This window comes from Vipera berus, assembly GCF_964194415.1.
Source record: "Vipera berus genome assembly, chromosome: 6".
Lineage (NCBI taxonomy): Eukaryota > Metazoa > Chordata > Lepidosauria > Squamata > Viperidae > Vipera > Vipera berus.
Genome location: NC_138208.1, coordinates 60,899,750 through 60,917,217, shown reverse-complemented (window position 1 = coordinate 60,917,217; position 17,468 = coordinate 60,899,750). Strand labels below are relative to the sequence as shown.

At 39.6% G+C, this 17,468-nt stretch overlaps 1 protein-coding gene across 3 annotated transcripts in view; it reads left to right on the top strand.

Moving 5' to 3' along the window:
* The first annotated feature begins 214 nt into the window (after positions 1–214).
* Positions 215–17,468, top strand: part of ACO2 (aconitase 2) — a 36,651-nt gene continuing 19,397 nt past the window's right edge. The window contains exons 1-5 of one of the 3 annotated variants that reach the window (XR_014026818.1): positions 215–375; positions 5,711–5,853; positions 7,942–8,200; positions 10,639–10,731; positions 17,104–17,262. Coding sequence is in view for 1 of the 3 variants with exons in the window: in XM_081330481.1 (XP_081186607.1) it covers positions 340–375; positions 5,711–5,853; positions 7,942–8,200; positions 10,639–10,731; positions 17,104–17,262 (690 nt within the window). In the remaining 2 variants the exon portion in view is untranslated. The remainder of the gene's footprint in view (positions 376–5,710; positions 5,854–7,941; positions 8,201–10,638; positions 10,732–17,103; positions 17,263–17,468) is intronic. The other 2 variants (XR_014026819.1, XM_081330481.1) reach the window with 2 other exon arrangements.

The window sequence follows — 17,468 nt, the reverse complement described above, 5'->3', positions numbered from 1 at the left end:
TGTAGGCAACTTCAGCCACCAAAGCAGAAATAAATACAAAATTTTCAAGGTAAAACTCCAGTGTATTAGCCCTGTCCAACCAGGCAGATGAGTTCCTCTACATTTTTCAGGTCTCTATGTTTTGTACGATAATTGACAATTGCGGGATTTTTTTTAACTGTTTCCTGTTGATCTTTCAGTCCTCCGGAACTACATATATTCCAGCGCCAAGGAGACTGTCTCCGAGTTCTTGGAAAGCGTGATGATGGCCCTAAAAAAGCCCCGCCTATAAATACGTTTTTACAAAACGTCGGTGCGTGACGCTATTGTCAGGCGACTTCATCTTTGTCAGTGAACAAAATGGCGCCGTATTATGTCCTAGTCGGTCGGTTACAGGTGAGCAAAGTGGTGGTAGAACGGGTTGATAAGAGATCCGCGGTAAAAACCGAGCGCCTCCCATCTAACTGATGGCGAGGAGGGCAGCCCAAGTGGGTCTACCTGTTCTGTTCTTGGTTCTTGGCATTCTCCTTCCTCGCTGTAGGTCAGCATGTTCCTCCTGCTTATAGTTCTTTGGAGCGCATGGAGTAATATTTGCTCGGTAGCAAGGTGGCAAACCGACTTCTCGGTATATGCATTAATAGATTTTGCTCTCTTTTTTGCACTGCTAGGCTGCCTGGGAGTTCTCTGCCCTTGCAGCCAAGGTGAGGGCAAGGTGATTGGCATCCTGCCCTGCTTTTTGAGGCAATTTAGGTCATTGTCAGAGTGATAGGTATTCCAGACATCAATATACTGAATATTGCTTTGCTATCATGTATTAAGTCCTGAAATAATTAGACCATCTAGATTCATCTCCTTCCCTATTCAGATGATTCTGTTCTGAACTCCTAATAAATTGCAGTTCTTATAGTAAAAGTGCAGATGTTAGTGTGCCATATTGCTTTGTTCTGTGCAACAAAATTCCCATTTTTAAAGCACATTATTTTAGAGCAGGGATCATTAGTATGACTTGATATGCATGGAGTCACAGCCTTTTCAAACATACTTAGGAATACAAGCATAAATTTTCTACTAAGGAGATGCAATAAGAGTATACTTTAGCAGGAATTTCTCAAGAAGTCTAATTCATATAATCATTGAGTCCATCATTTTGCTTATGCAAGCTTTATTAGGTCATCACTGATAATGATCATCTAGCTGTTTTGTGTTTGTTTTTATCCTACCTTTATTTTTATAAATAACTCAAGGTGGTGAACATACCTAATGCTCTTCCCTCCTTCCCCCCCCCCCCACAACAATAGCCCTATGAGGTGGGTTGGGCTGAGAGAGAGTGACAGGCCCAATGTCACTCAGTTGGCTTTCATGCTTAAGGCAGGATTAAAACTCATGGTTTCCTGTTTTCTAGCCTGATACCTTAACCACCAGACCAATCGAGTGTACAATATATAGAGTATATGTAGAATTTGGAACAAATTTGTACAAAATTCTTACATTTTTTAATAATCTCCCACTAAGGCATGCTTATTTAATCATCTTGGGAAACCATGGCTTCAGAATATTTATTATGTAAATATACAACCCTGTACTTTTATATCTCTGTGGGAATAAATACCTCTGAATTATCTCTGAATTTGGCAGAACTTGCTACTAATGGATAAACAGGATTAAAATATTAATGGCATTTTCATATTGGACTTGAATTAAATGGCATCAGAACAATAAACTCTTTTCACTGACATTTTGTTCCTATCTCCTAAGCATAAAAAGAGATTTTTCAAGTTGTACAGTTACCAAAAAAACCCTGAAAAGAGCTACTATCCTATATTAATGTTGCAGTAGAGGGTCAATGTTCTTTTGTCACTTACAAAAATGATATGATAATACTCCTTTCTTCCTTCCTCCCCCGTGTGGGTATATTTATTATTTATTTATAATTAATAATTTATTTAATAAGCAGGCATATACATAGAATGAAGTCTACTGCTAAGTTTGTAAAGCCGCCCTGAGTCTTCGGAGAAGGGCGGGATATAAATGGAATTAAAATAAATAAAATAAATAAAAATATCCTGCCCTTAGAATTTTTTACAAATACCTCAAGGTGGCAAACATACCCAACATACGTTCCTCCTATTTTCCGCACAACAAGAATCCTGTGAGGTAGGTTGGGCTGAAAGAGAGTGATTGGCTCAAAGTCATTCAACTCCCTTTAAAGGCTGAGGTGGGACCTGAACTCAGTTTCCCTCTTTCTACCCTGGTGCCTTAACCACTAGACCAGGGGTAGGCAACCTCGGCTCTTTTATGACTCATGGACTTCAACTCCCACTATTCCTGGAATTGAAGTCCATGAGTCATAAAAGAGCCGAGGTTGCCTACCCCTGCACTAGACCAAACCGGTGCTTTATGTTGCTCTTGTTGTTCTTTTGTCTTGTGCTGTTTTTGTGTATCTGGTTTTTTTTGTTTTGTTTTAAATATTTTAATAATTTTGAGCCATCTAGAATTGTTTGGAGTTGGGCAGCATATACATTTAACAAATTGTTATTGTATGGTTCATCACACAGTCAGCCAGATGTTTGGACTAGATTTTGCATTTTTTCTACTTATTGAGTCCTTCCCAAGGACCTGAGATAGTCAAATATTGTCTAAATTACTATTATTATTAAATAGTGTATTGTGCATCACTAAAAATAGAAATCTGGTGATTTAAATATTAATATTGCTTCCTAAATGTGCCTTATCTGCTATAGTTAATCGAAACTGACATATAGGAAAGTAATCTTTGCAAGCTGTATTAAAATGAGTACAAGGTCATTTTTAGTTGGTTTTAGATAGTCATCTCTGTGCCTATAATCAGAATTACTAGTTCTTAGGTTTTAGGTTTAGGTTTTATTTAATTTGTATACCGCCCTTCTCCCTAGGGACTCAGGGCGGTTCACAGGGCATATATAAATAACAATACAAAAGTTAAAAAAGATTAAACCAATGCCCAGTTAAAAACAATAATACAATTCTAAAACAACAATTTAAAAACCCATAATCCCCCATCAGGCCAGACCAGCTAATTCAAATAAGTGGGTCTTCAGACCGCGACGGAAGGTTCGGAGGTCTGATGCCATCCGGAGCTCCACCGGCAGTTGGTTCCATAATGCCAGAGCTCCCACAGAGAAGGCTCTCCCCCTGGGGGCCACCAGTTGGCATTCCCTGACTGGAGGCACCCTGAGGAGGCCCTCTCTGTGGGAACGCACAGGGCGGAGGGGAGTTGACGCCGGCAGCAGGTGGTCCCTGAGGTAACCCGGACCCATGCCATGTAAGGACTTAAAGATCATAACCAAGACCTTGAACCTCACCCGGAAGACAACTGGTAACCAATGCAGCTCGCGGAGCAAAGGTGTAACATGGGAGTACCGGGAAACTCCCAAGACAACTCTCGCGGCCGCATTCTGTACCAGTTGGAGCCTCCGAGTGGTCTTCAAGGGAAGCCCCATGTAGAGAGCATTACAGTAGTCAAGGCGAGAGGTCACGAGCGCATGAGTGACCGTACACAGGGCATCCCGGTCCAGATAGGGCCGCAACTGGCGCACCAGGCGAACCTGGGCGAAAGCCCCCCTAGTCACGGCCACTATATGATCTTCCAGGGTGAGCCGTGAATCTAGGAGGACTCCCAAGTTGCGAGCCCTATCCACGGGGGGTAAGAGCTCACCCCCCATAGAAAGAGATGGAACATTTTGAATGTCCCGGGATGCCGGAATGTACAGCCACTCAGTCTTGTCAGGGTTGAGTTGAAGTCTGTTCCTCCCCATCCAGACCCGAACCGCCTCCAGGCAACGGGACATCACAGCGAGGGCATCACTGGGGTGGTTTGGGGTCGAAAAGAAAAGTTGGGTATCATCGGCATATTGATGATACCCAACTCCAAAACCACGAATGATCTCACCCAGCGGTTTCATGTAGATGTTGAACAGGAGAGGCGAGAGAACCGACCCCTGAGGAACTCCACAAACGAGAGACCTAGGGGCCGATCTCTGCCCCCCTGCCAACACCGACTGCGAGCGTCCCAGGAGATAGGAGGAGAACCACTGAAGAACTGTGCCTCCCACTCCCAATCCCCTGAGACGCCGCAGCAAGATACCATGGTCGATGGTATCGAAAGCCGCCGAGAGGTCTAATAGGACTAGGACAGAGGAATATCCCCTGTCCCGAGCCCTCCAGAGATCATTCACCAGAGCGACCAATGCCGTCTCTGTGCTGTACCCGGGCCTGAAACCCGATTGGTAGGGGTCCAAATAATCCGCTTCATCCAGGACCAGAGGGAGCTGATGCGCCACCACACTCTCAACAACCTTCGCAAGAAAGCGAAGGTTGGAGACTGGACGAAAGTTGTTCAATACAGCTGGGTCCAAGGCAGGCTTCTTGAGGAGAGGTCTCACCACCGCCTCCTTCAAGACGGTGGGGAAATAACCCTCACTCAAGGAAGCAGATATAACCGCCTGGAGCCAGCCTCGTGTCCTCTCCCTAGCTGCATAAACCAGCCAGGAAGGGCACGGGTCCAACAAACATGTGGAGGAGCTCAGCCTCCCCATAATCCTGTCCACTTCATCAGGGGTCACAGAATCAAACTCTTCCCAGGTAACATTGACAAGACCGCCCGTGTCCTGATCGCCTGACTCTGCCCAGTTGGAGTCCAAACCGGTCCGAATCCGAGCGATTTTATCCGACAGATGTTGACTAAATTCCTCGGCACGACCCTGCAAGGGATCCTCCCTCACCTCCTGATTAAGAAGTGAGCGAGTCACCCTAAACAGGGCGGTCGGGCGATTATCTGCGGACGCGATGAGGGTGGAGAAGTAATTACACCTCGCCACCCTCATCGCTGCGAGATAAGACCTAATATAGGTTCTTAACCGCAACCGGTCGGGTTCGGATCGGCTAGACCTCCAACAGCTCTCTAGGCCCCGTTTCCGACGCTTCATCTCCCGGAGCTCCGCGGAGAACCATTTGGTTTGTGAATTTGGTTTTGCTTTTAATTTTTACTTTCTCTAGTGACTTTGGTGCACAGGTGCACAGATAAGTATACTTAATAAATGTAAAATGGAAGTTAATTTTGTTAATCTAAAATACCAACTGTCAGAGATTGGGAGTGAGTGACTGGCTAAGTCAGACCTGAGGTGGAACTAAAACTCATGGTCTCCCTGTTTTAGTCTGGTGCTTTCACCATTAAATCAAATTGGCTCCAATTTCTCTCAGCTGTTCATTTAATTGTAATTATGTTTCATTGCTTCAGAGCAATAGGAGAAACCCAATCCAGTACATGATTTGATCCAATTTTCCAATGTTTTTGGTGGGAAATAGATCAAGAGTGACATTAGATGACATCAAGAGTCTGATTTTAGATACCCTTCTCTTAGTTATAAATCTCATATTTTAGCATGGGCCCTATCTTTAAATGATTAGGTTAGAATTTTGTTTCAGGTGAGATATTTTAGCAAATGCTAACATTATATTGTTGGATATTGAATGGAAAAATAAACCATCTTAGTGAAGTGTTACAAGCATAAAAAAGTAACATTATAAATACAATGTTCAAAAAAATGGTACTTCCAGTTTTCTGTCCTCTGCAGAGACCTTTTTAATTCATAAAAATGTCCTGATGAAATTTTAATTATATATTTATATACAGAAGGTATAAATTTAATTGTCAGGGATATTACCTAACTGCTTTCTTATCTGTTTTGTTTAGCAACTGTTAAGTAAAGGAGTTCGAAGGTACCATGTATCCACACTCTTATGCCAGCGGTCCAAAGTGGCCATGAGCCAGTTTGAGCCTAATGAATATATACAGTATGGACAGCTTGAAAAAAACATCAACATTGTTCGGAAAAGGTAAGAATGAAGAAGATTTAACTGTTATTACAGTTAAATTATGTGATTTTTTTTAAAGGAGTCATTGTGTAATTTATCTGCTTGACTTCAATTCCAAAGGATTGAAATATGCCAGTTGTTTTCAGGAAAGTACAGGCCAATTTCCTTATCATCATATAAGATAATTTGTGAAAAGTGCTGTTAAAGATTATCGTGTATAGGATAAACCGTATAGCATTGGAATCAAGTTCCTTGCTAAGATTTTACTTTCAGAATGCTTATTATACCAAGCTTATAAATAAAATTAAATTTGAGGAAAAGTTAAAACAAAATGGTTAATGCAGTTTAGAGTAATCAGTTATAAAGTGCATTGATATTTATTGAACAGGCCTAGGAAGTAATAAGTGACCAGGAAAGGGATTCTGGAATTGTGGGCAGTGAAAATAGTAGATCATTCAGTAGTTATTGTGAAAAGGGCAAATATTATTGTGGGATGTTAGACAATCTAAAATAACTGTCAGAATGATAATGTCACCGTACAGCTTTATGATATGACAGTGCTTAGAAAATAATATACTGTTCTGCTTATTGTAGCCCAAAAGGGTATTATAGAATGGAAAGGAAATAGGTGCAGGAAAAGTCTGAAACAATATTTTGTTTAGGAAAAATGCAACCGAAAATAGATATGGTACAAATGTTTATAGTTAGGCAGAAATAAGACTGGTTAATAAAACCCGAGTCATTTAGTGAAGTTGAACAATGGAAGATTCAGAAGAAGTAGAATTCTATAATGTGATAAGAGGCTGAGTGAAGGATTGGGGAATGTTAATAATAGGGTTTTACTGGTATCCTGGTTTGGGGCTTCTCTTAGCTGTGATGAAGGGGGAGAGAAGGAAAGCAACATATAAGCAACTTTCCCTCAAATCTGTACATTTTGCTTGTCTTTCACAATTAACTGGCAGCCATTCCACCCAGCTAAACCAAAGAGAAATGCCGAGCTCAGTGAAATATTAAGAACTGGTATCCCAAGTTTTCTTATTCTTGTCCTAACCCCCTCTTTAATTTATATGTATTTCTTTTCAATTATAACCCTGAGGACAGCCTATTTTTTAAAAAAAAACATGTAAGTTGCACTGGGAAACTTTCCAGCTGAAGTATAGTTCATAAATACTCTAAATAAATACTTATTTGACATAACTGAAACAGAATGCTGAACCTTTAATCTGATCTATCATGGTTTTTTGAGTATTCTTATAATCTAAATTGAAGATACTTCGGGTCAAAACTTTGTAGAGATAATTAGAGAGTGTTGAAAATTTCTTCTGTATGGATAACTGCTTTGTATTTTCTTTAAACTGGCTGTTGTTGATAGCAAATCTGGGCATGAGAATATTTGCATTAACTGGCTTATTTGTAATTCTAAGGGAAAAATAAAAAGTACATCTTACATTTATATGTACTTTAGAGATTTTTTTCTCTGTGGGTCCCTTAATAAAATACTTATTAACATAATAAGAGGCTGCTTATCAGAAATTAAGACATCAGAAAGTCAAATATTTTTAGGAGCCATTACAGACACAACAAGTTTATGATCAGGCAAGCAGGAGTGAAGTGTAGGATTTTGACATTCCTCTCCTGCCATTTCCCATTTGGATAACTACAACTATTATGTTCCCAAGCTATTGTTATGCTGACATAGAACAGCTTGGGTGTTGGGAGTTCATGACAATCTTTTCTTTAAGTAGTGCCTATAGGTGTATGTATACCTAAATAAATATTACAAGAAATAGTAGCTGAAACTGTGAAATAGTATAAACCATATACAGATGTTGAGTTTCCCATTTAATCAGAGTAGAATCTAAGGAATAGTACATAACATTAACAGCAGCTGAAATGAAAAAATAGGCTGACAAATAACATTAGACTGTATCAGTATAAGCACTGTCTATTTGTGCCTTTGTCTCCTGTGGGGATCATTTAGCCAGATATTGCTGTACAGTTACAAGAAGGATTTTTAGGATTCTCATTAAAACTCTTTTATCTGAAATATGTGATATGATTAACATGTATGCATTGAAATATATGTTCCTTGCCTTTTCCTCCCAACAGACTGGACCGTCCCCTTACATTGTCAGAAAAGATTGTATATGGCCATTTAGATGACCCTGTCAATCAGGCTATTGAGAGGGGCAAGACATATCTGCGTCTGCGACCGGATCGTGTAGCTATGCAGGATGCCACCGCCCAGATGGCCATGCTGCAGTTCATCAGTAGTGGGTTGCCTAAGGTGGCAGTTCCCTCAACTATCCACTGTGATCATCTTATTGAAGCTCAACTAGGTGGTGAAAAAGATCTCCAAAGAGCTAAGGTCAATATTATTTAGCCTAGGGTGAAATCATTGGTTCAAATTTAACATGAAATGTAGCCCACCTTACATTTGACTCCTGCACTATAGGATAATAAGTACTCTTACAAGAGTTTTTTTTTTGAGAAGTGTGGCTTGAAAGATGAACTTGTAGCCTATCCTGTCTCAGGCTCTGGGTTCAAGAATTATCTTGTAGAAGGCCAATGAGAGACATACAAAATTGATCCTCTTGTGGGAGTTACCATTAAAGTAAGTAAGATTGGCTCCAAATCTCACCTCGCCTTCAGAGGTATTATCCTTTTTTCCTCTTAATCTTGCATATTAGCTCTTCACTCATTATTTTTGTTTTTCAAATTGGCTTTATACTTAAAGTTTTCTGTGACAAAAGCAAACATTCATGTGTTCTCTCCTATGTTGCAATTGCATCTTAATTGACCATGTGCCTTGAGCATAACCATATGTATCTGAGTGGAAGCTGACTTGAATTGAAGATTGCCCCATCCCAACCCTGAGAGGAGGTGTAGAGGGAGAAAAAGTGCCCAAATTTCAAAATCCTCTCTTAACAGTGGTCTCCAATCTCGCTCTGGACCAGCAGGGGTGGGAAAGGGGATGGTGATATGCTTATGCCTGTTGCTTCCGCAAGTGGAGCTTTGTGTGCTTATGCACTCACCTGCCGCTTCAGCAGCTTGGTTCCCAACAGGCTTGAGGCCCAGTACTGGGCCACATATTGGGGGTTGGGGACCCCTGCTCTATAATGCTTAGTTTTGCCACTTGGAGAACCTAAGGTTACCAAATCCAATGAAACCAATGCTATCAATCCCCCTGATAAATGCATGCATGCATAACACTTGTGCCTTTGTGTATGTATATATATGATGGAGATCACTTCAGAACGAAGACATACCATTCTGGGAGTTGAATGTTTTGGAGAACTGTTGAGCTACTATTTCTTCTATGGATCATATTAATCTGAATTAATTTGATTTTTGGAAAATTACTGGACCATCTCTAGATTTGTTGATTAGTGTGATTTGGAAGAGTAATGGAATGTTCTCGGGTTTTCTGGGATGACAGGTTTTTGCAGATACCTAATAAATAATAACTGATTTGTGGACAGGTTCAGAAGCTTTAAGGAGTTGGTCTTATATGTGTTCTGCAAATACAGAATGGAAAAGAGTGGAAAGAAATTCAGGATCTGGGATGCTGTAGGCTCCATCATGTATATGTATGCAAATAAAAATTAAAGAATTACCTATCTAGTCCTAAATTCTGTGAAGTTAGAATCGAGGGAACAACACTCCAAACCCTGAGCATCAGATATTTTTCCAAGCTATAGTGGGCTACGAATTTTATAGCTTACACAACAACCAGCATAACGTTCTTCAGAGGAAATAGCAAAATAGACAAATGTACTTTAGATTACAAGTCATAAAGTTCAGCCACAATTCCCAATCTTATAAAGATCAGAACTGCTTGAGTGAGGAATTTCATCTTCATTCATTAGCAATAAAATCCTTACCTTGTATTTTCTATTCAATTGCTGTTCAAGAATTGTCTATTTTGCATGGTTTTGGTAGTTAATTTCCATTTTTTTATTATATTCCTCTCTATGAACTTACTCATTGAATTCTAATGCTAGTCATTTGAACTTACTTGAAAGTTTTGAAACTCTTCCCCCTTTTTTGTCTGTTCCATGGCAATAGAATAAAAATTGCAGCTGCACTTTTAAGGTAGCTATTTGGCACCTAATAAATTGAGATGAATGAACAATGACACTGCATCTAATCATACCCTGTGATGTACTCTATTCTGGTTAAGTCCCTTGGGTTGTTGTAAATATCAGTTAAAAACTTCAGCTAGTTTATTGTAGAGGAAAAGCCTTTCATATCCCAATTCTGTCTCAATAGAAGTCCCTTGGGAGAAGGGCGGTATAGAAATCAAATAAACATAAACATTTAACAGATTTGTTTATCTTTGCTTATTCCCTAAGAACACACATCTCCTCCCTTTTATTGTATTTAATAAGAAAATATTTTGATGAGTATTCATCAGTTCATTACAGGAGGAGAAAACTTTATTCTTGGATGGGAAATCTGCACTATGGATTAGGCTGGAAAGTTGAAAAAAAATCATCCTGAAGGAAGTAGTGGCAGACCACTTTTGTAATCAAGAAAACCACACAATCAGTAGACCTTTGCCTTTTGATCAGGTGTTCTGAGAATTTGAAAACCCTTGATGTATCCTCTCCAAAATGCTTGCCAGTGCAGCATTCCAGTATCATTTTGTTGTCTTATTTAAAGAATTCTGACGTGAAACTCTTGAAATACTAATGAAACTGCAAGCAATTGAAACTGTCACTTGGATTTTACTAAATAGTTAAGCCAGTACTGCTCAAATGAATATATTTAATGAACATGCTTTAATTTTGTACACATAAACAGGATATTAATCAAGAAGTATACAACTTCCTAGCCACAGCAGGTGCCAAATATGGAGTGGGTTTCTGGAAACCAGGATCAGGAATTATTCATCAGGTAAACTTTTCTTTGTTAAGGGAAAACTAGGCAAGGTTAGAGACAGGGAGTTAATTTGTGCTAAACTGGATACTCACTGTTCTGAATATTGATTGACAGTAACTGTTGGGACTTCAGCCCCAACTTCAGAAAATTCCCTAGCTGCTGTTCAAAGGGATAAAAAAGTCAGGAAAGTAACTAATTACATAGACTTTCATTATAATTCTGTGAGTGGTACCAATCTCTTAAAATATAGTGCTGTCTTTTTTATCTTTCAAATCTAATTCACTTATCGGGAACTTGCTAATTTCTTTGCATGTTTTCTTCCTACTGAGATGAATTATTGAAAGCCAATATTTTGAAGGATGGTAGTTTTTTCTTCTCCACAAATTAAAATGATATTTTTCTGAATTAGAGCTTGTTATAATAAGTGTTTCTTGGATACAGTGTGATTTTTCTTGTTTTTTTAACAACTCCTTGGTTTTTCAAGGCCCCTAGGGAAATGAAGTGACTTGGAGTGCTAGTGGAAGAAAACCTAAAACTATCTCCATGGTGATAAAGCAGTAGAAGCTTAACTACTTTTCCCCTATTGTATCAGCAGATTGTGCATTGTTTAGAGGGCAAATTCCCTCAATAATAATAATAATAATAATAATAATAATAATAATAATAATAATAATAATAATAAGGAGGAGGAGGAGAAGGAGTTGCTAAACTAATCCACTGGGCATTGTGTAAAAAAATATGATTTGCCTGTGTCTGAAAAGTCGTGGGAACATAGGGTGGAAAAAGTTGTTGAGGATGAGAGGGTGAAGATCTTGTGGGACTTCCGAATACAGACAGATCACCATTTGGAACAGAACACGCCAGATATCGCAGTCATAGAGAACCGAAGCGTACAGTTGATTGATATCGCTGTATCAAGAGATGCCAGAGTCGAAGAAAAAGAACTGAAAAAAATTATGAAATACTGCGACCTGGCCATTGAAACTGCGCAATTATGGATGAAACGTGTAACAGTGATACCCATTGTCACCAGGGCACTGGGAACTATGTCCAAAACTTTGCAAAATGCATCAAGAAATTGCAGCTTTCTGCAATAACTACAGCAAAGCTACAAAAAACTACGCTACTCGGAACATCTTACATTTTAAGGAGATACCTGGTTGATACCTAGGATGCTGGCAACAACCCGTGTCAACCATTAGTGCCAGTCAATTTGAGTGTTCAGTTGACTGAGTTTCATGTTTTATGAATAAAAGTTTTAATACAACAACAAACTGACTACAAGCAGCAGCATGACAAAGTAGCAACAATATTGCATTGGAAGATCTGCAAGAAATATCATTTGCCTGCAAGCAAGAACTGGTAGGACCAAAAGTTAAATTGCTTTGGGACTTTAAAATTCAAACAGAAGCACCTCCCACATAACACATGGACTTATCAATTGTCGATAAGACAGACAAAAAAGTCTGGATAGTGGATGTGGACACAGCAGAATAGAGAAGGAACTGGAGAAGATAACAAAATGCAAAGATCTACAAATAGAAATAGAACAACTGTGGCAAATGCAAGCAAGGGTAGTACCAATAGTAATAGGTGCTTTGGGTGCAATCCCAAAACAACTGGAGCACCACTTGAACACCATTGGCATTGACAAATTCGCCATCAGTCAATTGCAAAAGGTGGCCTTACTAGGAACAGCTTCCATCCTGTGACAATATCTGTAATACTATCAAACATCCACATCTGCCTATGCCAGGTCCTTGGTAAGGACTCGATAGGTAGACAAAAATGCCAAATCCAGTCTGAACATCTGGCTGACTGTGAGATGATCAATTGTTCAGACTGGGTTTGGCATTTTTGTCTACCTATCGAGTCCTTACCAAGGACCTGGGATAGGCAGATATGAATGTTTGCTGTTGTTACAGATATCGTTGCAGGATGGAAGCTGTTCCCAATAAGGCCTCGTTTTGCAATTTGTCATGCCACTGCTTGTAGTCAGTCTGTGCAATCGTCTTGCAGCAGCTTACCAGGTCGTCTCCTTTTTCTTCAGCTTCTTTGCATAGACGGCACTTACTGTCTGTTGCTGTCTTCTCAGTTTGGCTTTGTATACATTTGTCCTTAAGGCGTGGTCTTGTGCAGCAAGAATTAGTCTCTCGGTCTCTTTCTTCAATTTTCCTGCTCTTAGCCATTGTCAGGTCTTGTTATTTGCTTTCCCAGCTATTTTTTTTAATGTACTGGTCATGTAGTGCTTTGCCTTCCCATGCCTCTATTCTGTTCTTCATTTGGTCTTTCTTTTAGGCCAGTTTGATTTCTCCAGTAGTCAGTAAGCCTTCCTGATATACTAATTTCAGTGCATCTTCATCATTGTCCTTCAGATATTCTTCCAAAGCCATTTTTACTTCTTCAACTATCTGATGTACTTGCAGCATTCCACTCCCACCTATTTGCCTTGACAGATAGAGTCTGTCAATGTCACTGCGTGGATGAAGGGCATTGTCGTTATTTTTCGGGTTTTCCTATCCATTGCTTTTAGTTCTGCTGGAGTCCATTCCACTTTCCCAGCTGTGTATCTAATGACTGGAATTGCTCAGGTGTTGATTGCCTTCATGGTATTTCCTCCATTGAGTTTGGACTTTACAATCTTCTTCACTCTCTTGATGTATTCATCTCTAATCTTTTTCTTGACTTCAGTGTGCTTGATGTTGTCAGCTTGAAGGATACGCAAGTATTTGTAGTAATCTTCCTCATCCAGACTCTCTATTTTCCTGGGGCATCTTGATTCCTTCAGTTTTCACTATTTTTCCTTGTTTGATAGTAAGTGTGGCACATTTGTCCAAGCCAAACGCCATTGCAGTATTTTGGCTACATATATGGACAATGTTGAACAGCGATTCTATTTCAGATGATGTTTTTTCCATACAGCTTCAGATCATCCATGTAAAGGAGGTAGGATAGTCTGGCAGATGTTTTTGATGTTTGATAGCCATGTCCTGAGTTATTCAGTATTGTTGACAGAGGAAACAGTACAATAACAAATAGTAGTGGTGATAATGAATCTCCTTGAAATATTCCTCTCTTGATATTAACCTCTCCTAGTCTCTCACCATTGACCTGCAACTGTGTCTTCCATTGTGCCATCGATCTTTGCACAAATTTTCTGATGTTTCTACTGACTCCTGTTATTTCTAGGCACTTGATTATCCAGTCATGTGGCAGAGAGTCATGCCTTTTTGTAGTCAATCCATGCCAAATTCAGGTTGGTCTTCCTTTTCTTGCAGTTTTCCAAGATCATTTTGTCTATTTGGAGTTGATCTTTTGTTCCTTTGCTATTGGGGCGGTTTCCTTTCTGCTCAGGTGGAAAGAGGTTGTTTTCAACTAGATGCTGTTGTACTGCATCAGCTACCACACCAGTTAGCAATTTGAAAGTTGTTGGTAAGCAGGTAATTGGCCTGTAGTTGCCTGGTGTTGCCTCTTTTGCTAGATTTTTCATGATTGGGTAGGTTTTCCCAGTTGTTAGCCACTTTTCAATTTCTCCTCCTTGTAGTATATATTGTTGAGCTGCTTGGCAATGAGTGGGTATATAACAGATGTTTCAACCAAAACCCATGCAGTTCATCTTCACTTGGTGTTGACCAATTTTTGATCTTCCTTGCTCTTTTTTCCACCACTTTTGTTGTTATTACTAGTTCTTTCATTTCAACTTCTGTTTTATTTGCATCCACCTCTGTTAACCAAGCCGCATCCTTGTTGTATTTCTCTGGGTTATCCCATATCTGCTTCCAGAACTGCACTGTTTCTTCCTTGTCAGGTACTGGCTGATTCATTGCAGTTTCTCCATTGATGGATTGGTAGAAACGTTTCTGATTGGATTGAAATTGGAGGCTCTGCCTATAATTTGCCATTCGAGCTTTGTATCTACTGATTTTCCTGGCTATAGCTGTTATTTGCTGCTTTATTATTTCCAGTGCTTCCTTGATCTTCCTTGTTTCTAAGTGGTATTTCTTGATTAGGTATTCTTTGGTCTTGTTCTTCAGCTTCTTTTCTTTCATCTGTTCTAACTTGCTTGCCTGTGATCTTAACTTGCTGATCTTATTTTCCAGTCTAACCTTCCATTTTTGTGGTGCACTGTTTGTTCTTCTTCATCGACTTTGCATCCCAGATTATAACTGCAGCTGTGCTGTACATTAGTTGGTTTGTTTCTTTCAGTGAATTGGTGCTTATACTTGATATTGTAGTATTTGCATCTTTTAATGCTTGTGCTAGCTTTCTCTTTGGAACAAGCTTCAATGCAGGCAACCTTATTCTGTTGTTTTTGTGCTGTTCTAGATTCTCAGTTAAATTCTTTGTTTCAATTCTTTTATTTCTTTAGTTAGAGGGTTTTGCTGTTCCTGGGGAAGAGGTGCATGGTTTCCAAATGAGAACAGTGGTATATCTCTGCCAGATTCCTTCACTGCCAACTCCCCCTGGTTTGCCTCTATATTCTGAATTACTTTTGGCAAGGCTTTGATTTCTTTGCCCTGGGTAAACCTTTGCAGTTTGTCCAATTCTGTTTCTGTGAATACTTTATTTCGTATTATAAATCAGCGTTGACCTGCTAGTCTCTGTTCTGTTATTTCTGATTCTGGATGTTGTTCTTTCCAGAACTGGTGCATTCATTTTAAATATCCTCTTCTTGTTGGACTTGATCTGTAATAACAGATCATTGTTTCTTGTTTTCAATTACTTGTGTATTTGCGATGGGTGAACACCTTTTCTTCCAGTAGTTTTGCAGCTGCTGGCCCTGGTTGCTCAACCAACAGTCCTGAGTCCTGTAACTCATTTTTCACCAGATATCCAGGAACCCCAACATCTAGCATGGAACTTGTTAACCTAGGTGACATCTGAGCCGGTATGGCTTTCTGAAATTTACGTCTCACCATATTTTTTATGGGAGAGACACTCTTTATCTGACTCCTCTGATGAGACCTGTCCAGTATGGTTGAACCTCTGGCATAGCTCTCATTTTCCTCAGAGTACACAAGCCCCACAACCATGTCAAGGTACTGCCTCACTGGGGGATTATCATCATCATCTCCTGGCTGCCTTGACAATGCAACATGGCATTTTGCTGACAAAATTGTTCAGAGTCAGCAAAATCGTGCTTCACGTGGGTTAAGTCCATTGTGGTGTTTGGAGCCATTTCTGGACGTATAGTCTGAAATCAGTTTTGTCTTGTAAACTCTGATTAAATTGATAAGTTCTTGAGATTTTCCCTGGCCATTTGTGGGTTTTATTCCTACCCCTTCTGGCTCTTTAAGAGAACAGGGTGACACATTGTTTCTGAGAGGTAGTTCACACTGTGGAAAAAGGTAACATCGGTATCCATTAGGAAGCAGATTATCTGGATCTTTCCAGTGAGGCCAAGGCATGGGACTGAGATAGTATTAGTTACTCTAATATATATTATCTCTGTTGTGACCTTGATGGGAGGAGGATGAGCACCCCCTGGTCCTATTGGACCTTTCAGCAGCCTTCAGTATCCTCAACATGATACTCTTTTGGACTGCGAGAAGGGGCTGTCACTCTGAGGAGCCATGTTGTAGTAGTTCTGCTCCTTCCTCAATAGATAAGTTATTTGGTTGTGGGGATGAGAGTTCTGCCAAGCAGCCTCTCCTTTATGGGGTACTACAAAGATTAATACCCTTTCTCCCTGACTTCTGTATGAAGTCATTGGGAGAGGTCATCGAATGACTTGGAGTTTGGTATCATCAATATGCTGATGGTGCTCAATCATATAAAGCCACCCTGGATGTACAAGTAATGCTATGTATGTGTTGACCCAGTGTCTCTGTTGCAAGAGTATGAATGGGGTAGAACAGGCTGAGACTGAATGTTAGCAAGATGAAGTTACTGTTCATTGTGTCTTCGGTGGTATCTCTTGCTTGTTTGGCATTACTCTGTAGGAACAGATTTGTGATCAGCAAAATGTCAGGTAAATAAATCTTTACTGAAATCCACTTTTAAATTAGTTATTTTTTTTACCATACTGGTTTTTTTTGAAGATCATTATAATTAAAGAATAATTTAAGATTGCAAGAAATTAGGAAAAGTAGAGTCCTTCCAATGACTGGATGCCTTCCAGATACATGACCTTTAATTCCCAAGCTTTCATCATGCTAGGTGGAGAATTTGGAAGTCCCAATATCTGGAGGAAGCCCAGATTGGAAAGAGGTGGTGTAATCTTATTTATTGCAGTGCTAACTTTATCCTGTGATTAACTTAGTTTTAATGTTTTTGAAAGATTATAACAAACTCTGTAGTTTTGGTCCTGCTTTTGTACTAGAAGTTGAAAGCTTTTTTTAAAAGTTGGCTTATCTTTGCTTAAATACATTGTACTGTTTGTCTCAGATTATTCTGGAGAACTACGCCTATCCTGGTGTTATGCTTATTGGCACTGATTCCCATACCCCCAATGGTGGTGGATTGGGTGGAATCTGTATTGGAGTTGGTGGTGCTGATGCAGTGGATGTCATGGCAGGAATTCCCTGGGAGCTTAAATGTCCAAAGGTAAATTAGAGAAGAATAAAAATGTTTCTTCATCCAGCAAATGAGACTATATGAACAAGAAAGTATTTTTTAAAAGTGAAGATGCTACAGTGCTAAATATGCTGCTGTGATGGGGCAATTCTGAAGTTTTGGTCATTTCCCTATTCTTACTGACCACTGTGCTAAACGTATGAGAGCCTTAACAGCAATTGATTTTTTTTTAATCC